This window comes from Heterodontus francisci, chromosome 32, assembly GCF_036365525.1.
Source record: "Heterodontus francisci isolate sHetFra1 chromosome 32, sHetFra1.hap1, whole genome shotgun sequence".
Taxonomy (NCBI): domain Eukaryota; kingdom Metazoa; phylum Chordata; class Chondrichthyes; order Heterodontiformes; family Heterodontidae; genus Heterodontus; species Heterodontus francisci.
This window is the reverse complement of record NC_090402.1, coordinates 5,263,844-5,289,714: the sequence shown is the minus strand read 5'-3', so window position 1 is coordinate 5,289,714 and position 25,871 is coordinate 5,263,844. Positions and strand designations below refer to the sequence as shown.

General features: G+C 53.0%; 1 protein-coding gene across 2 annotated transcripts in view; it reads right to left on the bottom strand.

Moving 5' to 3' along the window:
- LOC137347564 (neurogenic locus notch homolog protein 1-like) overlaps positions 1-25,871 on the bottom strand; it is a 154,572-nt gene that overhangs the window by 24,263 nt on the left and 104,438 nt on the right. For both annotated transcript variants that reach the window (XM_068012052.1, XM_068012053.1), the window contains 6 exons: positions 17,340-17,459; positions 14,271-14,423; positions 13,267-13,495; positions 11,227-11,428; positions 4,239-4,392; positions 3,788-3,972 (listed from right to left, as the gene is read on the bottom strand). In XM_068012052.1, the coding sequence (XP_067868153.1) occupies positions 3,788-3,972; positions 4,239-4,392; positions 11,227-11,428; positions 13,267-13,495; positions 14,271-14,423; positions 17,340-17,459 (1,043 nt within the window). The remainder of the gene's footprint in view (positions 1-3,787; positions 3,973-4,238; positions 4,393-11,226; positions 11,429-13,266; positions 13,496-14,270; positions 14,424-17,339; positions 17,460-25,871) is intronic.

Below are 25,871 nucleotides of genomic sequence, written 5' to 3'. Positions count from 1 at the left end.
CCCTGTAATACCCACCCTGCAATACCCACCCTGCAATACCCACCCTGCAATACCCACCCTGCAATACCCACCCTGTCATACCCACCCTGTAATACCCACCCTGTAATACCCACTCTGCAATACCCACTCTGCAATACCCACTCTGCAATACCCACTCTGCAATAACCACTCTGCAATACCCACCCTGTAATACCCACCTTGCAATACCCACCCTGTAATACCTACCCTGTAATACCTACCCTGTAATACCCACCCTGTAATACCTACCCTTTAATACCCACCCTGCACTACCCACCCTGTAATACCTACCCTTTAATACCTACCCTGTAATACCAACCCTGTAATACCTACCCTGTAATACCTACCCTGTATTACCCACCCTGTAATACCTACCCTGAAATACCTACCCTGTAATACCCACTCTGCAATACCCACCCTGCAATAACCACTCTGCAATACCCACCCTGTAATACCTACCCTGTAATACCTACCCTGTATTACCCACCCTGTAATACCCACCCTGCAATACCCACCCTGCAATACCCACCCTGTAATACCCACCCTGCAATACCCACCCTGCAATACCCACCCTGTAATACCCACCTTGCAATACCCACCCTGTAATACCCACCCTGCAATACCCACCCTGTAATCCCCTCCCTGCTATATCCACCCTGCAATACCCACCCTGTAATACCCACCCTGCAATACCCACCATGTAATACCCACCCTGCAATACCCACCCTGCAATACCCACCCTGCAATACCCACCCTGTAATACCCACCCTGTATTACCCACCCTGTAATACCCACCCTGCAATACCCACCGACTATTGACATGCTGTTCTCCCTTCGTCAGATACAGGAGAAATGCCGTGAACAACAGATGCCCCTCTACATTGCTTTCATTGATCTCACCAAAGCCTTTGACCTCGTCAGCAGACGTGGTCTCTTCAGACTACTAGAAAAGATCGGATGTCCACCAAAGCTACTAAGTATCATCACCTCATTCCATGACAATATGAAAGGCACAATTCAACATGGTGGCTCCTCATCAGAGCCCTTTCCTATCCTGAGTGGTGTGAAACAGGGCTGTGTTCTCGCACCCACACTTTTTGGGATTTTCTTCTCCCTGCTGCTTTCACATGCGTTCAAATCCTCTGAAGAAGGAATTTTCCTCCACACAAGATCAGGGGGCAGGTTGTTCAACCTTGCCCGTCTAAGAGCGAAGTCCAAAGTACGGAAAGTCCTCATCAGAGAACTCCTCTTTGCTGACGATGCTGCTTTAACATCTCACACTGAAGAATGCCTGCAGAGTCTCATCGACAGGTTTGCGTCTGCCTGCAATGAATTTGGCCTAACCATCAGCCTCAAGAAAACGAACATCATGGGGCAGGATGTCAGAAATGCTCCATCCATCAATATTGGCGACCACGCTCTGGAAGTGGTTCAAGAGTTCACCTACCTAGGCTCAACTATCACCAGTAACCTGTCTCTAGATGCAGAAATCAACAAGCGCATGGGTAAGGCTTCCACTGCTATGTTCAGACTGGCCAAGAGAGTGTGGGAAAATGGCGCACTGACACGGAACACAAAAGTCCGAGTGTATCAGGCCTGTGTCCTCAGTACCTTGCTCTACGGCAGCGAGGCCTGGACAACGTATGCCAGCCAAGAGCGACGTCTCAATTCATTCCATCTTCGCTGCCTTCGGAGAATACTTGGCATCAGGTGGCAGGACTATATCTCCAACACAGAAGTCCTTGAAGCGGCCAACATCCCCAGCTTATACACACTACTGAGTCAGCGGCGCTTGAGATGGCTTGGCCATGTGAGCCGCATGGAAGATGGCAGGATCCCCAAAGACACATTGTACAGCGAGCTCGCCACTGGTATCAGACCCACCGGCCGTCCATGTCTCCGTTATAAAGACGTCTGCAAACGCGACATGAAATCGTGTGACATTGATCACAAGTCGTGGGAGTCAGTTGCCAGCATTCGCCAGAGCTGGCGGGCAGCCATAAAGACAGGGCTAAATTGTGGCGAGTCGAAGAGACTTAGTAGTTGGCAGGAAAAAAGACAGAGGCGCAAGGGGAGAGCCAACTGTGCAACAGCCCCAACAAACAAATTTCTCTGCAGCACCTGTGGAAGAGCCTGTCACTCCAGAATTGGCCTTTATAGCCACTCCAGGCGCTGCTTCACAAACCACTGACCACCTCCAGGCGCGTATCCATTGTCTCTCGAGATAAGGAGGCCCAAAAGAAAAAAGAAAGAATACCCACCCTGCAATACCCACCCTGTAATCCCCTCCCTGCTATATCCACCCTGCAATACCCACCCTGTAATACCCACCCTGCAATACCCACCATGTAATACCCACCCTGCAATACCCACCCTGCAATACCCACCCTGCAATACCCACCCTGTAATACCCACCCTGTATTACCCACCCTGTAATACCCACCCTGCAATACCCACCATGCAATACCCACCCTGTAATACCTACCCTGTAATACCTACCCTGTAATACCCACCCTGTAATACCTACCCTTTAATACCCACCCTGCACTACCCACCCTGTAATACCTACCCTTTAATACCTACCCTGTAATACCAACCCTGTAATACCTACCCTGTAATACCTACCCTGTATTACCCACCCTGTAATACCTACCCTGAAATACCTACCCTGTAATACCCACTCTGCAATACCCACCCTGCAATAACCACTCTGCAATACCCACCCTGTAATACCTACCCTGTAATACCTACCCTGTATTACCCACCCTGTAATACCCACCCTGCAATACCCACCCTGCAATACCCACCCTGTAATACCCACCCTGCAATACCCACCCTGCAATACCCACCCTGTAATACCCACCTTGCAATACCCACCCTGTAATACCCACCCTGCAATACCCACCCTGTAATCCCCTCCCTGCTATATCCACCCTGCAATACCCACCCTGTAATACCCACCCTGCAATACCCACCATGTAATACCCACCCTGCAATACCCACCCTGCAATACCCACCCTGCAATACCCACCCTGTAATACCCACCCTGTATTACCCACCCTGTAATACCCACCCTGCAATACCCACCATGCAATACCCACCATGTATTACCCACCCTGTAATACCCACCCTGTAATACCCACCCTGCAATACCCACCCTGTAATACCCACCCTTTAATACCTACCCTGTAATACCCACCCTGTAATACCCACCCTGCAATACCCACCATGCAATACCCACCATGTATTACCCACCCTGTAATACCCACCCTGCAACACCCACCCTGCAACACCCACCCTGCAACACCCACCCTGCAATACCCACCCTGCAATACCCACCCTGTAATACCCACCCTGTATTACCCACCCTGTATTACCCACCCTGTAATACCCACCCTGCAATACCCACTCTGCAATACCCACTCTGCAATACCCACTCTGCAATACCCACCCTGTAATTCCCACCCTGTAATTCCCACTCTGTAATACCCACCCTGTAATACCCACCCTGTAATACCCACCTTGCAATACCCACCCTGCAATACCCACTCTGTAATACCCACCCTGTAATACCCACCTTGCAATACCCACCCTGCAATACCCACCCCGAAGCATCAACCTTCAATACTGACCCTCAAAACTGACCCATCATGTTGACCCTTCATATGCTGAAACTTGATACTGATCTGACACTGACCCTTGACTCTTAACTCTTAGCGCTGACATTTAGTGCTGAACTTTAGCAGCACTGACCGTTTGACTGCCTCACCTCACAGGAATAGCCGCCCAGGTAATCAGTACAAGTGGCTCCATTCTGGCAGGGATTTGGAGCACATTCATCCACCTGCTCCTCACAGTAACTGCCTGTATAACCCGCCTGGCAACGGCAGTGATGAGTGTTCCCAGCATCGATGCAGAGGCCGCTGTTCCGACAAAGCTGGTCCGATTCCACCCCTGCAGAACAGAGCAGTGAATCTAGATAACAACCAGCTGCAGCAAGGGACAAGCGGAGGGAGTAATGATAGCGGGGCGCGGGGTCGATGGTGGGGGGTCAGGTGACAGAGGGTTTGGGCATGGGGGTTGGGGGGTGCAAGGGGTGAGAGGCGCATGGGGAGATTGCAAGGGTTGTGGGGAGGAGGGGTGTGGGTGGGAGGGATGTGGAGAGAGGGGAGGGGGAGCAGGTTGGGGGAGGGGTTGCAGGGTGGGGGGTTGGGGGTTACCTTGCTGTTTGGCGGCCACCTCACAGGACACGCTGGGCACATCACAGTACAGGCCGGTCCAGCTGCTCCGACACTCACATCGGTAGGTGGTGCCAGTCTGCCAGCAAGTGCCACCGTTCTTACAGGGCGAGGAGTCACACCAGCGCACCAGGTTCTAGAGAGTAAAGAGAGGGACAGGTGGTGAGCCCAGACATCTCACAACCTCACCACCCTATTAGACCCCGAAATGAGCTCCTGACCCTCAGATTCGTGCCATCACTAAGACCGCCTATTTCCACCTCTGTAACATCGCCCGACTCTGCCCCTGTCTCAGCTCATCTGCTGCTGAAAGCCTCATCCTGCATTTGTTACCTCCAGACTCGGCTATTCCAACACATTCTACACTGGCCTCCCAACGCCCGCTCTCTGCAAACTTTAGCTCATCCAAAAGGTTGTGTATTTGAGCTCCTGATACCGACTCGGGGGTGGAGGGTGGATTGAAGGTGTCAGCGATGACTCAACTTTCTTAATCGAGATCACGTGCTTCTGGGTTCAAGCTTTTCACAATCACTAGACACCCCAAAGCACTTTACAGGCAAGGAGATACTTTTTGAAGCGTAGCAACATTTGTAATGTCGGAAAGAAGGCAGCCAATTTGTGCACAGCAAGATCCCGGAAACATCAATGTGATAACGACCAGATCATCCGTTCTTTTGATAATGCTGGTTGAGGGATAAATATTGGCCAGGACACTGAGGGGACACTGACATCCCCTGCTCGTCTATCAAATAGTGCCTGGGATCTTTTACATTCGCCTGAAAGGGCAGACACATCCTGGGTTTAATGTCTCATTTAAAAGATGGCACCTCCAACAGTGCAGCATTCCCTCAGTACTGACCTTCCGACAGTGCAGCACTCCCTCAGTACTGACCCTCCGACAGTGCAGCGCTCCCTCAGTACTGACCCTCCGACAGTGCAGCACTCCCTCAGTACTGACCCTCCGACAGTGCAGCACTCCCTCAGTACTGACCCTCCGACAGTGCAGCGCTCCCTCAGTACTGACCCTCCGACAGTGCAGCACTCCCTCAGTACTGACCCTCCGACAGTGCAGCACTCCCTCAGTACTGACCCTCCAACAGTGCAGCACTCCCTCACTGCTGACCCTCCGACAGTGCAGCACTCCCTCACTGCTGATCCTCCGACAGTGCAGCACTCCCTCACTGCTGATCCTCCGACAGTGTAGCACTCCCTCAGTACTGACCCTCCGACAGTGCAGCACTTCCTCAGTACTGACCCTCCAATAGCGCGGCACTCCCTCAGTACTGACCCTCCGACAGTGAAGCGGGTAGGCGATGGTGTAGTGGTATTGTCACTGGACTAGTAACCCAGAGACCCAGGGTATTTCTCTGGGGGCATGGGTTCGAATCCCACCACATTTGAATTTGAATTTAATTAATAAATCTGGAATTAAAAGCTAGTCTAATGATGGCCATGAAACCATTGTCGATTGTTGTAAAAACCCATCTGGTTCATTAATGTCCTTGAGGGAAGGAAATCTGCTGTCCTTACCTGGTCTGGCCTACATGTGACTCCAGACCCACAGCAATGTGGTTGACTCTTACATGCCCTCTGAAATGGCCTAGCAAGACACTCAGTTATATCTAACTGCTACGAAGTCTATAAAAAGGAATGAAACCGGATGGACCACCCGGCATCGACCTAGGCACCGGAAACGACAACGGCAAACCCAGCCCTGTTGACCCTGCAAAGTCCTCCTTACTAACATCTGGAGGCTTGTGCCAAAGTTGGGAGAGCTGTCCCACAAACTAGTCAAGCAACAGCCTGACATAGTCATACTCACGGAATCATACCTTACAGACAATGTCCCAGACACTGCCATCACCATCCCCGGGTATGTCCTGTCCCACCGGCAGGACAGACCCAGTAGAGGTGGTGGCACAGTGGTATACAGTAGGGAGGGAGATGCCCTGGGAGTCCTCAATGTCGACTCCGGATCCCATGAAGTTTCATGGTATCAGGTCAAACATGGGCAAGGTAACCTCCTACCACCTACCGCCCTCCCTCAGCTGATGAGTCAGTACTCCTCCATGTTGAACACCACTTGGAGGAAGCACTGAGGGTGGCAAGGGCACAAAATGTACTCTGGGTGGGGGACTTCAATGTCCATCACCAAGAGTGGCTCGGTAGCACCATTACTGACCGAGCTGGCCGAGTCCTAAAGGACACAGCTGCAAGACTGGGTCTGCGGCAGGTGGTGGGGGAACCAACAAGAGAGGAAAACATACTTGTCCTCGTCTTCACCAATCTGCCTGTCGCAGATGCTTCTGTCCATGACTGTATTGGTAGGAGTGACCACCGCACAGTACTTGTGGAGACGAAGTCCTGCCTTCACATTGAGGATACTGTCCATCGTGTTGTGTGGCACTATCACCGTGCTGAATGGGATAGATTTCAAACAGATCTAGCAATGCAAAACTGGGCATCCATGAGGCGCTGTGGGCCATCAGCAGCAGCAGAATTGTACTCAACCACAATCTGTAACCTCATGGCCCGGCATATCCCCCACTCCACCATGACCATCAAGCCAGGAGACTAACCCTGGTTCAATGAAGAGTGCAGGAGGGCATGCCAGGAGCATCACCAGGCATACCTCAAAATGAGGTGTCAACCTGGTGAAGCTACAACACAGGACTATCTGCGTGCCAAACTGCGTAGGCAGCATGCGATAGACAGAGCTAAGCGATCCCATAGCCAACGGATCAGATCTAAGCTCTGCAGTCCTGCCACATCCAGCCGTGAATGGTGCTGGACAATTAAACAACTAACTGGAGGAGGTGGCTCTACAAATATCCCCATCCTCAATGATGGGGGAGCCCAGCACATCAGTGCGAAAGATAAGGCTGAAGCATTTACAACAATCTTCAGCCAGAAGTGCCGAGTTGATGATCCATCTTGGCCTCTTCCTGAAGTCCCCAGCATCACAGATGCCAGACTTCAGCCAATTTGATTCACTCCGCATGATATCAAGAAACGACTGAAGGCACTGGATACTGCAAAAGCTATGGGCCCTGACAATATTCCGGCAATAGTACTGAAGAACTGTGCTCCAGAACTTGCTGCACCCCTAGCCAAGCTGTTCCAGTACAGCTACAACACCGGCATCTACCCTGCAATGTGGAAAATTGCCCAGGTATGTCCTGTACACAAAAAGCAGGACAAATCCAACCCGGCCAATTACTGCCCCATCAGCCTACTCTCAATCATCTGTTAAGTAATGGAAGGTGTCATCGACAGTGCCATCAAGCGGCACTTGCTCAGCAATAACCTGCTCAGTGACAGTCAGTCTGGGTTCCGCCAGGGCCACTCAGCTCCTGACCTCATTACAGCCTCGGTTCAAACATGGACAAAAGAGCTAAACTCAAGAGGTGAGGTGAGGTGAGCGTGACTGCCCTTGACATCAAGGCAGCATTTGACCGAGTATGGCATCAAGGAGCCCTAGCAAAACTGAGGTCGATGGGAATCAGGGGGAAAACCCTCCGCTGGCTGGAGTCATACCTAGCGCAAAGGAAGATGGTTGTGGTTGTTGGAGGTCAATCATCTGAGCTCCAGGACATCACTGCACGAGTTCCTCAGGGTAGTGTCCTAGGCTCAACCATCTTCAGCTGCTTCATCAATGACCTTCCTTCAATCATAAAGTCAGAAGTGGGGATGTTCACTGATGATTGCACAATGTTCAGCACCATTCGTGACTCCTCAGATACTGAAGCAGTCCGTGTAGAAATGCAGCAAGACCTGGACAATATCCAGGCTTGGGCTGATAAGTGGCAAGTAACATTCGTGCCACACAAGTGCCAGGCAATGACCATCTCCAACAAGAGAGAATCTAACCATCTCCCCATGACATTCAACAGCATTACCATCGCTGAATCCCCCACTATCAACATCCTAGGGGTTACCATTGACCAGAAACTGAACTGTAGTAGCCATATAAATACCTTGGCTACAAGAGCAGGTCAGAGGCTGGGAATTCTGCGGTGAGTAACTCACCTCCTGACTCCCCAAAGCCTGTCCACCATCGACAAGGCACAAGTCAGGAGTGTGATGGAATACTCTCCACTTGCCTGGATGGGTGCAGCGCCAACAACACTCAAGAAGCTCGACACCATCCAGGACAAAGCAGCCCGTTGGATTGCCACCCCATCTACAAACATTCACTCCCTCCACCACCGACGCACAGTGGCAGCAGTGTGTACCATCTACAAGATGCACTGCAGCAATGCACCAAGGCTCCTCAGACAGCACCTTCCAAACCCGCGACCTCTACCACCTCGAAAGACAAGAGCAGCAGATGCATGGGAACACCACCACCTGCAAGTTCCCCTCCAAGTCACACACCATCCTGACTTGGAACTATATCACCGTTCCTTCACTGTCGCTGGGTCAAAATCCTGGAACTCCCTTCCTAACAGCACTGTGGGTGTACCTACCCCACATGGACTGCAGCGGTTCAAGAAGGCAGCTCACCACCACCTTCTCAAGGGCAATTAGGGATGGGCAATAAATGCTGGCCTGGCCAGTGACGCCCACAACCCATGAATGAATTTTAAAAAACTCCCTCAGTGCTGACCCTCCGACAGTGCAGCATTCCCTCAGTACTGCACTGGAGTGTTAGCTTGGATTATGGGCTCAGGTCTCTGGACTGAGATTTGAACCCACAACCTCTGACTCTAATTATGAGACAGTTTAAGGCTGAGCCACTGCGAGGAGCAGAGGTCAACACTAATTCTCAGTTGAGGACTGCGAGATATTTGACAGTTTCTGTGGCTCCACTCCAACAGAAACATTCTGTCCCTGTTTGTGACGGTCATCTGTTGCTAAGGATGCCCCTTTGGCCCACACATGTTATAGAATCATAGAATGGTTACAGCACAGAAGGACGCCATTCAGCCCACCTTGTCTGTGCTGGCTCTCTGCAAGAGCAACTCACCTAGTCCAACTCCCTCGCCTTTTCCCCACAGCGTGCAAATTTATTCTCTTCATGTGCTTATCTAATTCCCTTTTGAAAGCCACGTTTGAATCTGTCTCCACCACACTCTCCGGCAGCACATCCCAGATCCTAACCACACACTGCGTAAAAATGTTTTTCCTCGTGTCACTGTTGCTTCTTTTGCCAATCACTTTTAAATCAGTGTCCTCTGGTTCTCGATCCTTTCACCAATGGGAACAGTTTCTCTCTATCTACCCTGTCCAGACCCCTCATGATTTTGAACACCTCTATCAAATCTCCTCTCAACCTTCTCCAAGAACAGCCCCAGCTTCTCCAATCTATCCACATAACTGAAGTCCCTCATCCTTAGAACCATTCCCGTGAATCTTTTCTGCACCCTTTCCAATGCCTTCACATCCTTCCTAATGTGCGGTGCCCAGAACTGGACACAAACTCCAGTTGAGGCTGAACCAGTGTTTTATAAAGGTTCACCGTAACTTCCTTGCTTTTGTACCCTATGTCTCTATTAATAAAGCCCAGGATACTGTGTGCTTTTTTAACCACTTTCTCAACCTGCTCTGTCACCTTCAATGATTTGTGCACATATACCCCCAGGTCCCTTTGCTCCTGCACCCCCTTTAGAATTGTACCCTTTGTTTTATATTGCCTCTCCATGTACTTCCTACCAAAATGTATCAATTCACACTTTTCTGCATTCAATTTCATCTGCCACTTGTCCACCCATTCCACCAGCCTGTCTATGTCCTCTTGAAGTCTATCATTATCCTCCTCACAGTTCACAATATTTACAAGATTTGAGTCATCTGCAAATTTTGAAATTGTGCCCTTCACACCAAAGTCTAGGTCATTAACAAAGATCACGAAAAGCAGTGGTCCCGGTACTGACCCCTGGGGAATTCCACTATATACCTTCCTCCAGTCTGAAAAACAACCGTTCACCCCTACTCTCTGTTTCCTGTCACTCAGCCAATTTCGTCTCCATGTTGCTACTGTCCCTTTTATTCCACAGGCTTCAACTTTGCTGCCAAGTCTGTTGTGTGGCACTTTATCGAATGTCTTTTGGAAGTTCATGTAAACCACATCAACAGCATGACTGTCATCAAAAACCTCAATCAAGTTAGTTAAATACAATTTGCCTTTAACAAATCTGTGTTGATTTTCCTTAATTAATCCACAATTATTCAAGCAACTGTTAATTTTGTCCCAGATTATCGTTTCTAAAAGCTTTCCCATCACCGAGGTTAAACCGACTGTCCTGTAGTTGCTCCTTACACCCTTTTTTGAACAAGAGTGTAACATTTGCAATTCTCCAGTCCTCTGGCACCACCCCTGTATCGGAGGAGGATTGGAAGACTATGGCCGGTGCCTCCACGATTTCCACCCTCACTTCCCTCAGTATCCTCGGATGCATCCTATCTGGTCCTCGTGCCTTATCAACGTTAAGTACAGCCAGCCTATCCAATACCTGCTCCTTATCAATTTTTAGCCCATCTAGTGTGTCAATTGCCTCCTCTTTCACCATTCCTGGGTTGCATCTTCTTCCTCAGTAAAGACAGATGCAAAGTATTCATTTAATACCTCAGCTATGCCCTCTGTCTCTGTGTGTAAATCCCCTTTTGGGTCCCTAATAGGCCCCAGCCCTTTCAGTGATAAAATGCTCCTTTGCAGATCTCCCCCCGAATCCCTCAAGCCGCTGACCCTCACTGACCACCCTCATCCTCAGCAACCATTCGGCATGCACAAGGCCGTAGAATGGGCGTTGCCAAACTATTCGACTGTGGACAGCAGCGCATCCAATCCAGATCCTGCCCTTGTCCCAGCCCCCAACCCCCTGACTTCCTCTCACACCGTGATAGTGTTTGGGATCCAACACCCTCGGTCCTCCTCGACCCCCAGTGCCCATCCTCCCCATCACGGGATGTGATACCTAGGCATGGGGAGGGGTTCGGAGAGCTGGAGGTTTGGCGGGTTTGTGTTTACCTGACAGTTGAGGCCAGTGTAGCCCTGAGGACAGGTGCACTTGTAGGTCCCGTAGCTATCCTGACATGTGCCAGCATTGAGACATGGCTTGGAGTCACACTCGTTGATGTCGTGCTGGCAGTAGCTGCCCGTGAAACCAGTCGGACAGAGACAAGTGAAGGTATTAATTCCATCGACACAAGTCCCGCCGTTAAAACAGGAGCTGCGAGAAAGACTCAGATTTAATATACAACCTTGTAGCATGATACTGCACAGAGAATTGATCAACAGACAGGAAACAGAGAGTGAGCATAAACGGGGCATTTTCAAGTTTAAGGCAGTGAATATTGGGGTACCACAAAGATCAGTGCTGGGGCCTCAGCTATTTACAATCTATATTAATGACTTGGATGAAGAGACAGAGAGTAATGTATCCAAGTTTACTGATGATACAAAGCTTGATGGAAAGGTAAGCTGTGGGGAGGATGTAGAGAGGCTGCAAAAAGATATAGACAGGTTAAATGAGTGGGCAACAAGATGGCAAATGGAGTATAATGTAGGGAAATGTGAAGTTGTTCACTTTGGTCGTAAAAATAAAAAATCAGAATATTTTTAAAAGGTGTGAAAGTGGTAAGTGTTGATGTTCAGAGAGACTTGGAGGTACTTGTACAAGGAACGCACAAAGTTAACATGCAGGTGCAGCAGGCTATTAGGAAGGCAAATGGCATGTTGACCTTTATTGCAAGGGGATTGGAGTACAGGAATAAAGAAGTCTTACTAAAATTGTACAGGACTTTGGTGAGATCGCACCTGGAATACTGTGTGCAGTTTTAGTCTCCACATTTAAGAAAGGATATACTTGCACTGGAGGCAGTGCCGCAAATATTCAATAGATTGGTCCCTGGGATGAGGGGGTTGTCCTATGACGAGAGACTGTGTAAATTGGGCCGATATTCTCTGGAGTTTCGAAGAATGAGAGGTGATCTCATTGAGACATACAAGATTGTGAAAGGGTTTGATAGGGTAGAAGCTGAGAGATTGTTCCCACTGATCAGGGAATCTAGAACACGGGGACACAGTCTCCGGATAAGGGATCAATCATTCAGGACTGAGATGAGGAGAAATTACTTCACTCAAAGGGTTGTGAATCTTTGGAATTCTCTACCCCAGAGGGTTGTGGATGCTCCATCATTGAATACATTTAAGGCTGGGATAGACAGATTTTGGTCTCTTGGAATCAAGGAATATGGGGAGCAGGCAGGAAAGTGGAATTGAAGCCCAAGATCAGCCATGATTGTATTGAATGACGGAGCAGGCTCGATGGGCCGAATGGTCTACTCCTGCTCCTATTTCTTGTGTTCTTGCATTCACAGAGGCCATTCGGCCCATCGTGCCTGTGCTGGCTCTTTGAAAGAGCTCTCCAATTAGTCCCCGCTCCCCTCTCCTTTCTCCCGAGCCCTGCAAATTTCTCCTTTTCAAGTATTTATCCAATTCTCCTTTTGAAAGTTACGATTGAATCTGCTTCCACCGCCCTTTCAGGCAGCGCGTTCCAGATCACAACAACTCACTGTGTAAAAAAACATTCTCCTCATCTCCCCCTCTGGTTCTTTTTCCCAATTATCTTCAATCTCTTGTCCTCTGGTTACTGACCCTCCTGCCACTGGAAACAGTTTCTCTTTATTTACTCGATCAAAACCCCTCATGATTTTGAACACACCATTGGTGGCCGAGCCTTCAAATGCTGAGGCCCTAAGCTCTGGAATTCCCTCCCAAACCCTCTCCGCCTCTCTCTCCTCCTCTAAGACACTCCTTAAAACCTTCCTCTTTGACCAAGCTTCTGGTTCCCCCGCCCCCCCACCCCCTTTCCTCCCTTTGATTATCTCCTATCCGGTGAGTGACCAGCCCCTGTCACTCACCACCGCTCTCCCCACCTCCGTCCCTCACTGTTCCCCTTCCCCACTCTCTGTCTCTTGTCCCAGCATTCTCTCCGCTTGCTCTCTCCCTCCCTCATGTCTCCCCCTCTCTCTCCCTCTCCCTCCCTCCGCCTCTCCCAGAGCTCACCTCTCAGTACAATCGGGAGCATTATTCTCACAGTGCATGCCGCTGAACCCCAGTGGGCAGGTACAGGTGTAGCTGTTGACACAGTCCGTGCAGTTACCGTTGTTTTCACACGGGTCACTGGCACACTCGTTGATATCTTCCTCACACTTTGGGCCACGGAATCCGGGGAGACAGGTGCAGAGGAAGCTGTTGACAGCGTCAGAGCAGGAGCCTCCGTTGTGGCACGGATCTGTGGTGGGAAACATTGGGATCATGGTATTTTCCAGCCAGTAAAACCAAAGAACAACTTGCATTTATATAGCACTTATCAGGTGGTAAAACAAATCTGACACCAAACCACATAAGGAGATATAAGGTCAGACGACCAAAAGCTTGATAAAAGAGGCAGTAATGAGGGAGTGCTGCACTGTGTGTGTCTCTCTCTCGGTCTCTCTCTCTGTCACTGTCTTGTCTCTTTCTCTCTCTCGGTCCCTCTCTCTGTCACTGTCTTGTCTCTTTCTCTCTCTCTGTCACTGTCTTGTCTCTTTCTCTCTCTCGGTCTCTCTCTCTGTCACTGTCTTGTCTCTTTCTCTCTCTCGGTCTCTCTCTCTGTCACTGTCTTGTCTCTTTCTCTCTATCTGTCACTGTCTTGTCTCTTTCTCTCTCTCGGTCTCTCTCTCTGTCACTGTCTTGTCTCTTTCTCTCGGTCCCTCTCTCTGTCACTGTCTTGTCTCTTTCTCTCTCTCTGTCACTGTCTTGTCTCTTTTTCTCTCTCGGTCTCTCTCTCCGTCACTGTCTTGTCTCTTTCTCTCTCTCTGTCACTGTCTTGTCTCTTTCTCTCTCTCGGTCTCTCTCTCTGTCACTGTCTTGTCTCTTTCTCTCTCTCGGTCTCTCTCTCTGTCACTGTCTTGTCTCCTTCTCTCTCTCGGTCTCTCTCTCTGTCACTGTCTTGTCTCTTTCTCTCTCTCGGTCTCTCTCTCTGTCATTCTCTGTTTGTCTTGGTTTCGTTTTCTCTCTCCACTTACTAGGCTGACAATCGTCCACATCGGTTTCACAGACAGTCCCAGTGTAGCCCTGACGACACACGCACTGGAATCCTCCCATTGAGTTCTGACAAACTGCTCCATTGCGACACGGGCTTTTCACACACTCATTCACATCCTTCTCGCAGGTCTGGCCTGGAGAGACAGGGAATTCATTCATTAATTCCCCGCAGAATACAGGCTGTGTGACAGATCCAGTTGTAACGCTCTGTGTCTGACGCTTCGTCTGTGACGATCACACTGTGATGCTCTGTGTGTGACGCTTCGTGTGTGACACACTGTGTGTGACGCTTTGTGTGTGACGCTCCGTGTGTGACAATCACACTGTGACGCTCTGTGTGTGACGCTCTGTGTGTGACCACACTGTGATGCTCTGTGTGTGACGCTCTGTATGACGCTCTGTGTGTGATGCTCTGTGTGTGACGCTCTGTGTGTGACGCTCTGTGTGTGATGCTCTGTGTGACGCTCTGTGTGTGATGCTCTGTGTGTGATGCTCTGTGTGTGATGCTCTGTGTGACGCTCTGTGAGTGATGCTCTGTGTGACGCTCTGTGTGTGATGCTCTGTGTGTGATGCTCTGTGTGTGATGCTCTGTGTGACGCTCTGTGAGTGACGCTCTGTCTGTGATGCTCTGTGTGTGATGCTCTGTGAGCGACGCTCTGTGTGTGACGCTCTGTGTGCGATGCTCTGTGTGACGCTCTATGTGTGACGCTCTGTGTGCGATGCTCTGTGTGTGATGCTCTGTGTGTGATGCTCTGTGTGTGACGCTCTGTGTGTGACGCTCTGTGTGTGATGCTCTGTGTGTGATGCTCTGTGTGTGATGCTCTGTGTGACGCTCTGTGAGTGACGCTCTGTCTGTGATGCTCTGTGTGTGATGCTCTGTGAGCGACGCTCTGTGTGTGACGCTCTGTGTGCGATGCTCTGTGTGTGACGCTCTGTGTGTGACGCTCTGTGTGACACTCTGTGTGTGACGCTCTGAGTGACGCTCTGTGTGTGATGCTCTGTGAGTGACGCTCTGTGAGTGACGCTCTGTGTGTGATGCTCTGTGTGACGCTCTGTGTGTGACGCTCTGTGTGTGATGCTCTGTGTGTGATGCTCTGTGTGTGACGCTCTGTGAGAGAAGCACTGTGTGTGACGCTCTGTGTGCGACGCTCTGTGTGCGACGCTCTGTGTGCGACGCTCTGTGAGCGACGCTCTGTGTGTGATGCTCTGTGTGACGCTCTGTGTGTGATGCTCTGTGTGTGACGCTCTGTGTGTGACGCTCTGTGTGCGATGCTCTGTGTGTGATGCTCTGTGTGCGATGCTCTGTGTGCGATGCTCTGTGTGTGATGCTCTGTGTGTGATGCTCTGTGTGACGCTCTGTGTGTGACGCTCTGTGTGTGATGCTCTGTGTGTGATGCTCTGTGTGTGATGCTCTGTGTGCGATGCTCTGTGTGCGATGCTCTGTGTGTGATGCTCTGTGTGTGATGCTCTGTGTGTGATGCTCTGTGTGACGCTCTGTGTGTGACGCTCTGTGTGCGATGCTCTGTGTGCGATGCTCTGTGTGTGATGCTCTGTGTGTGATGCTCTGTGTGTGACGCTCTGTGTGCGATGCTCTGTGTGCGATGCTCTGTGTGTGATGCTCTGTGTGTGATGCTCTGTGTGTGATGCTCTGTGTGACGCTCTGTGTGTGACGCTCTGTGTGCGATGCTCTGTGTGCGATGCTCTGTGTGTGATGCTCTGTGTGTGATGCTCTGTGTGACGCTCTGTGTGCGATGCCCTGTGTGTGATGCTCTGTGTGTGATGCTCGGTGTGCGATGCTCTGTGTGCGATGCTCTGTGTGTGATGCTCTGTGTGTGATGCTCTGTGTGACGCTCTGTGTGTGACGCTCTGTGTGCGATGCTCTGTGTGTGATGCTCTGTGTGTGATGCTCTGTGTGACGCTCTGTGTGCGATGCCCTGTGTGTGACGCTCTGTGTGTGACGCTCTGTGAGTGACGCTCTGTGTGTGATGCTCTGTGTGACGCTCTGTGTGTGATGCTCTGTGTGTGACGCTCTGTGTGTGACGCTCTGTGAGTGACGCTCTGTGTGTGATGCTCTGTGTGACGCTCTGTGTGTGACGCTCTGTGTGTGATGCTCTGTGTGTGATGCTCTGTGTGTGACGCTCTGTGAGAGAAGCACTGTGTGTGACGCTCTGTGTGCGACGCTCTGTGAGCGACGCTCTGTGTGTGATGCTCTGTGTGACGCTCTGTGTGTGATGCTCTGTGTGCGATGCTCTGTGTGCGATGCTCTGTGTGTGATGCTCTGTGTGTGATGCTCTGTGTGACGCTCTGTGTGTGACGCTCTGTGTGCGATGCTCTGTGTGTGATGCTCTGTGTGACGCACTGTGAGTGACGCTCTGTGTGTGATGCTCTGTGTGACGCTCTGTGTGTGATGCTCTGTGTGACGCTCTGTGAGTGACGCTCTGTCTGTGATGCTCTGTGTGTGATGCTCTGTGTGTGACGCTCTGTGTGTGACACTGTGTGTGACATTGTGTGTGACATTGTGTGTGACACTCTGTGTGACGCTCTGTGTGTGACGCTCTGTGTGTGATGCTCTGTGTGACGCTGTGTGTGACGCTCTGTGTGTGACGCTCTGTGTGTGATGCTCTGTGTGTGACGCTCTGTGTGTGACGCTCTGTGTGTGACGCTCTGTGTGTGACGATCTGTGTGACACTCTGTGTGTGACGCTCTGTGAGTGACGCACTGTGAGTGACGCTCTGTGAGTGACGCTCTGTGTGTGATGCTCTGTGAGTGACGCTCTGTGAGTGACGCTCTGTGTGTGACGCTCTGTGTGTGATGCTCTGTGTGTGATGCTCTGTGTGTGACGCTCTGTGTGACGCACTGTGTGTGACGCTCTGTGAGTGACGCTCTGTGAGTGACGCTCTGTGTGTGACGCTCTGTGTGTGACGCTCTGTGTGTGATGCTCTGTGTGATGCTCTGTGTGTTACGCTCTGTGTGTGATGCTCTGTGTGACGCTCTGTGTGACGCTCTGTGTGTGACGCTCTGTGTGTGACGCTCTGTGATGCTCCCCTCACCTTGCCATCCCTCTGGGCAGCCACATGAGAAGTTCTCATAATCCTCAGACTCTTGACAAATGCCACCATTTTTACACGGTTCACTGGAACACGGAGCAAGAACATCCTCGCAGTTCACACCTGTGCACAAGTGTCACCTTGGTTACAAACCTCACATGAAACACAGAGCAAAAATGTAATCACTGACACTGAGAACATCCTGTGGAGCCAGGGCAGCAGCAGTGTTTGGGAAGGGGAAGGGGATGGGGAAGGGGAAGAGGAAGGGTCCACAGTTCGTCCCAGTGAGCAGCAGGGAGGAACGAGGCGAATAGGGAGGAGGTAAATCAAATATGGTTCCCTCCCAGAAGCTCATCCGGTTGACAAGGACAGGATAAGGTTTGATAGTATTCCTCCAGTGGTTGAATAATGAGACCATGCTTACCGTTCGGGCACTGGGAGATAGGAGAGGTTCCACACACACTGACTCTCACTGGGTTACGGGTCCCACACACACTGACTCTCTCTGGGGTACGGGTCCCACACGCACTGACTCTCACTGGGGTACGGGTCCCACACACACTGACTCTCACTGGGGTACGGGTTCCACGCACACTGACTCTCACTGGGGTACGGGTGCCACACACACTGACTCTCACTGGGGTATGGGTCCCACAGACAGTGACTCTCACTGGGGTACGGGTCCCACAGACAGTGACTCTCACTGCGGTACGGGTTCACACACACACTGACTCTCACTGGGGTACGGGTCCCACAGACAGTGACTCTCACTGCGGTACGGGTTCACACACACACTGACTCTCACTGGGGTGTGGGTTCCACACACACTGACTCTCACTGGGGTACCGGTTCACACACACACTGACTCTCACTGGGGTGTGGGTTCCACACACACTGACTCTCACTGGGGTACGGGTCCCACAGACAGTGACTCTCACTGGGGTACGGGTTCACACACACACTGACTCTCACTGGGGTACAGGTTCCACATACACTGACTCTCACTGGGGTAGGGGTCCAACACACACTGACTCTCACTGGGGTACGGGTTCCACACACACTGACTCTCACTGGGTTACGGGTCCCACACACACTGACTCTCACTGGGGTACGGGTTCCACACACACTGACTCTCACTGGGGTACGGGTCCCACACACACTGACTCTCACTGGGGTACGGGTTCCACGCACACTGACTCTCACTGGGGTACGGGTGCCACACACACTGACTCTCACTGGGGTACGGGTCCCACACACACTGACTCTCACTGGGGTACGGGTTCCACGCACACTGACTCTCACTGGGGTACGGGTGCCACACACACTGACTCTCACTGGGGTACGGGTCCCACACACACTGACTCTCACTGGGGTACGGGTTCCACGCACACTGACTCTCACTGGGGTACGGGTGCCACACACACTGACTCTCACTGGGGTACGGGTCCCACAGACAGTGACTCTCACTGGGGTACGGGTTCACACACACTGACTCTCACTGGGGTACGGGTCCCACAGACAGTGACTCTCACTGGGGTACGGGTTCACACACACACTGACTCTCACTGGGGTGTGGGTTCCACACACACTGACTCTCACTGGGGTACGGGTCCCACAGACAGTGACTCTCACTGGGGTACGGGTTCACACACACACTGACTCTCACTGGGGTACAGGTTCCACATACACTGACTCTCACTGGGGTAGGGGTTCACACACACACTGACTCTCACTGGGGTACGGGTTCCACACACACTGACTCTCACTGGGGTACGGGTCCCACACACACTGACTCTCACTGGGGTACGGGTTCACACACACACTGACTCTCACTGGGGTACGGGTTCCACACACACTGACTCTCACTGGGGTACGGGTCCCACAGACAGTGACTCTCACTGCGGTACGGGTTCACACACACACTGACTCTCACTGGGCTGTGGGTTCCACACACACTGACTCTCACTGGGGTACGGGTTCCACACACACTGACTCTCACTGGGGTAGGGGTCCAACACACACTGACTCTCACTGGGGTACGGGTTCCACACACACTGACTCTCACTGGGGTAGAGGTTCCACACACACTGACTCTCACTGGGGTACGGGTCCCACACACACTGACTCTCACTGGGGTAGGGGTTCCACACACACTGACTCTCACTGGGGTACGGGTTCCACACACACTGACTCTCACTGGGGTACGGGATCCACACACACTGACTCTCACTGGGGTACGGGTCCCACACACACTGACTCACACTGGGGTACGGGTCCCACACACACTGACTCTCACTGGGGTACGGGTTCACACACACACTGACTCTCACTGGGGTAGGGGTTCCACACACACTGACTCTCACTGGGGTACGGGTCGCACACACACTTACTCTCACTGGGGTACGGGTTCCACACACACTGACTCTCACTGGGGTACGGGTTCACACACACACTGACTCTCACTGGGGTACGGGTTCACACACACACTGTCTCTCACTGGGGTAGGGGTCCCACACACACTGACTCTCACTGGGGTAGGGGTCCCACACACACTGACTCTCACTGGGGTACAGGTCCCACACACACTGACTCTCACTGGGGTAGGGGTTCCACACACACTGACTCTCACTGGGGTACGGGTCGCACACACACTGACTCTCACTGGGGTACGGGATCCACACACACTGACTCTCACTGGGGTACGGGTCCCACACACACTGACTCACACTGGGGTACGGGTCCCACACACACTGACTCTCACTGGGGTACGGATCCCACACACACTGACTCTCACTGGGGTAGGGGTTCCACACACACTGACTCTCACTGGGGTACGGATCCCACACACACTGACTCTCACTGGGGTACGGGTTCACACACACACTGACTCTCACTGGGGTAGGGGTTCCACACACACTGACTCTCACTGGAGTACGGGTTCACACACACACTGACTCTCACTGGGGTACGGGTTCCACACACACTGACTCTCACTGGGGTACGGGTTCCACACACTGACTCTCACTGGGGTACGGGTTCACACACACACTGACTCTCACTGGGGTACGGGTTCACACACACACTGTCTCTCACTGGGGTAGGGGTCCCACACACACTGACTCTCACTGGGGTAGGGGTCCCACACACACTGACTCTCACTGGGGTACAGATCCCACACACACTGGCTCTCACTGGGGTACGGGTTCACACACACACTGACTCTCACTGGGGTACGGGTTCCACACACACTGACTCTCACTGGGGTACGGGTTCACACACACACTGACTCTCACTGGGGTACGGGTTCACACACACACTGTCTCTCACTGGGGTAGGGGTCCCACACACACTGACTCTCACTGGGGTAGGGGTCCCACACACACTGACTCTCACTGGGGTACAGGTCCCACACATACTGACTCTCACTGGGGTACGGGTTCCACAAACTCTGATTCTCACTGGGGTACGGGTTCACACACACACTGACTCTCACTGGGGTACGGGTTCCACAAACTCTGACTCTCACTGGGGTACGGGTCCCTCACACACTGACTCTCACTGGGGTACGGGTTCCACACACACTGACTCCCACTGGGGTACGGGTTCCACACACACACTGACTCTCACTGGGGTAGGGGTCCCACACACACTGACTCTCACTGGGGTAGGGGTCCCACACACACTGACTCTCACTGGGGTACGGGTTCCACACACACTGACTCTCACTGGGGTAGGGGTCCCACACACACTGACTCTCACTGGGGTAGGGGTCCCACACACACTGACTCTCACTGGGGTAGGGGTCCCACACACACTGAGTCTCACTGGGGTACGGGTTCCACACACACTGACTCTCACTGGGGTACGGGTTCCACAAACTCTGATTCTCACTGGGGTACGGGTTCACACACACACTGACTCTCACTGGGGTACGGGTTCCACAAACTCTGACTCTCACTGGGGTACAGGTCCCTCACACACTGACTCTCACTGGGGTACAGGTTCCACACACACTGACTCTCACTGGGGTACGGGTTCCACACACACTGACTCTCACTGGGGTACGGGTTCACACACACACTGACTCTGACTGGGGTACAGGTTCACACACACACTGACTCTCACTGGGGTACGGGTTCCACACACACTGACACTCACTGGGGTGCAGGTCCCACACACACTGACTCTCACTGGGGTATGGGTCCCACACACACTGAGTCTCACTGGGGTACGGGTCCCACACACACTGACTCTCACTGGGGTACGGGTTCACACACACACTGACTCTCACTGGGGTAGGGGTCCCACACACACTGACTCTCACTGGGTTGAGGGGTCCCACACACACTGACTCTCACTGGGGTACGGGTTCCACACACACTGACTCTCACTGGGGTATGGGTCCCACACACACCGACTCTCACTGGGGTACGGGTCCCACACACACTGACTCTCACTGGAGTACGGGTCCCACACACACTGACTCTCACTGGGGTACGGGTCCCACACACACTGACTCTCACTGGGGTACGGGTCCCACAGACAGTGACTCTCACTGCGGTACGGGTTCACACACACACTGACTCTCACTGGGGTGTGGGTTCCACACACACTGACTCTCACTGGGGTACCGGTTCACACACACACTGACTCTCACTGGGGTACGGGTCCCACAGACAGTGACTCTCACTGGGGTACGGGTTCACACACACACTGACTCTCACTGGGGTACGGGTCCCACACACACTGACTCTCACTGGGGTACGGGTTCCACGCACACTGACTCTCACTGGGGTACGGGTGCCACACACACTGACTCTCACTGGGGTACGGGTCCCACACACACTGACTCTCACTGGGGTACGGGTTCCACGCACACTGACTCTCACTGGGGTACGGGTGCCACACACACTGACTCTCACTGGGGTACGGGTCCCACAGACAGTGACTCTCACTGGGGTACGGGTTCACACACACTGACTCTCACTGGGGTACGGGTCCCACAGACAGTGACTCTCACTGGGGTACGGGTCCCACACACACTGACTCTCACTGGGGTACAGGTTCCACATACACTGACTCTCACTGGGGTAGGGGTTCCACACACACATTGACTCTCACTGGGGTAGGGGTCCCACACACACTGACTCTCACTGGGGTAGGGGTCCCACACACACTGACTCTCACTGGGGTACGGGTTCCACACACACTGACTCTCACTGGGGTAGGGGTCCCACACACACTGACTCTCACTGGGGTAGGGGTCCCACACACACTGACTCTCACTGGGGTAGGGGTCCCACACACACTGAGTCTCACTGGGGTACGGGTTCCACACACACTGACTCTCACTGGGGTACGGGTTCCACAAACTCTGATTCTCACTGGGGTACGGGTTCACACACACACTGACTCTCACTGGGGTACGGGTTCCACAAACTCTGACTCTCACTGGGGTACAGGTCCCTCACACACTGACTCTCACTGGGGTACAGGTTCCACACACACTGACTCTCACTGGGGTACGGGTTCCACACACACTGACTCTCACTGGGGTACGGGTTCACACACACACTGACTCTGACTGGGGTACAGGTTCACACACACACTGACTCTCACTGGGGTACGGGTTCCACACACACTGACACTCACTGGGGTGCAGGTCCCACACACACTGACTCTCACTGGGGTATGGGTCCCACACACACTGAGTCTCACTGGGGTACGGGTCCCACACACACTGACACTCACTGGGGTACGGGTTCACACACACACTGACTCTCACTGGGGTAGGGGTCCCACACACACTGACTCTCACTGGGTTGAGGGGTCCCACACACACTGACTCTCACTGGGGTACGGGTTCCACACACACTGACTCTCACTGGGGTATGGGTCCCACACACACCGACTCTCACTGGGGTACGGGTCCCACACACACTGACTCTCACTGGAGTACGGGTCCCACACACACTGACTCTCACTGGGGTACGGGTCCCACACACACTGACTCTCACTGGGGTACGGGTCCCACAGACAGTGACTCTCACTGCGGTACGGGTTCACACACACACTGACTCTCACTGGGGTGTGGGTTCCACACACACTGACTCTCACTGGGGTACCGGTTCACACACACACTGACTCTCACTGGGGTACCGGTTCCACACACACTGACTCTCACTGGGGTACGGGTCCCACAGACAGTGACTCTCACTGGGGTACGGGTTCACACACACACTGACTCTCACTGGGGTACGGGTCCCACACACACTGACTCTCACTGGGGTACGGGTTCCACGCACACTGACTCTCACTGGGGTACGGGTGCCACACACACTGACTCTCACTGGGGTACGGGTCCCACACACACTGACTCTCACTGGGGTACGGGTTCCACGCACACTGACTCTCACTGGGGTACGGGTGCCACACACACTGACTCTCACTGGGGTACGGGTCCCACAGACAGTGACTCTCACTGGGGTACGGGTTCACACACACTGACTCTCACTGGGGTACGGGTCCCACAGACAGTGACTCTCACTGGGGTACGGGTCCCACACACACTGACTCTCACTGGGGTACAGGTTCCACATACACTGACTCTCACTGGGGTAGGGGTCCAACACACACTGACTCTCACTGGGGTACGGGTTCCACACACACTGACTCTCACTGGGTTACGGGTCCCACACACACTGACTCTCACTGGGGTACGGGTTCCACACACACTGACTCTCACTGGGGTACGGGTCCCACACACACTGACTCTCACTGGGGTACGGGTTCCACGCACACTGACTCTCACTGGGGTACGGGTGCCACACACACTGACTCTCACTGGGGTACGGGTCCCACACACACTGACTCTCACTGGGGTACGGGTTCCACGCACACTGACTCTCACTGGGGTACGGGTGCCACACACACTGACTCTCACTGGGGTACGGGTCCCACAGACAGTGACTCTCACTGGGGTACGGGTTCACACACACTGACTCTCACTGGGGTACGGGTCCCACAGACAGTGACTCTCACTGGGGTACGGGTTCACACACACACTGACTCTCACTGGGGTGTGGGTTCCACACACACTGACTCTCACTGGGGTACGGGTCCCACAGACAGTGACTCTCACTGGGGTACGGGTTCACACACACACTGACTCTCACTGGGGTACAGGTTCCACATACACTGACTCTCACTGGGGTAGGGGTTCACACACACACTGACTCTCACTGGGGTACGGGTTCCACACACACTGACTCTCACTGGGGTACGGGTCCCACACACACTGACTCTCACTGGGGTACGGGTTCACACACACACTGACTCTCACTGGGGTACGGGTTCCACACACACTGACTCTCACTGGGGTACGGGTCCCACAGACAGTGACTCTCACTGCGGTACGGGTTCACACACACACTGACTCTCACTGGGCTGTGGGTTCCACACACACTGACTCTCACTGGGGTACGGGTTCCACACACACTGACTCTCACTGGGGTAGGGGTCCAACTCACACTGACTCTCACTGGGGTACGGGTTCCACACACACTGACTCTCACTGGGGTAGAGGTTCCACACACACTGACTCTCACTGGGGTACGGGTCCCACACACACTGACTCTCACTGGGGTAGGGGTTCCACACACACTGACTCTCACTGGGGTACGGGTTCCACACACACTGACTCTCACTGGGGTACGGGATCCACACACACTGACTCTCACTGGGGTACGGGTCCCACACACACTGACTCACACTGGGGTACGGGTCCCACACACACTGACTCTCACTGGGGTACGGATCCCACACACACTGACTCTCACTGGGGTACGGGTTCACACACACACTGACTCTCACTGGGGTAGGGGTTCCACACACACTGACTCTCACTGGGGTACGGGTTCACACACACACTGACTCTCACTGGGGTACGGGTTCACACACACACTGTCTCTCACTGGGGTAGGGGTCGCACACACACTGACTCTCACTGGGGTAGGGGTCCCACACACACTGACTCTCACTGGGGTACAGGTCCCACACACACTGACTCTCACTGGGGTAGGGGTTCCACACACACTGACTCTCACTGGGGTACGGGTCGCACACACACTGACTCTCACTGGGGTACGGGTCCCACACACACTGACTCACACTGGGGTACGGGTCCCACACACACTGACTCTCACTGGGGTACGGATCCCACACACACTGACTCTCACTGGGGTACGGGTTCACACACACACTGACTCTCACTGGGGTAGGGGTTCCACACACACTGACTCTCACTGGGGTACGGGTCGCACACACACTGACTCTCACTGGAGTACGGGTTCACACACACACTGACTCTCACTGGGGTACGGGTTCCACACACACTGACTCTCACTGGGGTACGGGTTCCACACACTGACTCTCACTGGGGTACGGGTTCACACACACACTGACTCTCACTGGGGTACGGGTTCACACACACACTGTCTCTCACTGGGGTAGGGGTCCCACACACACTGACTCTCA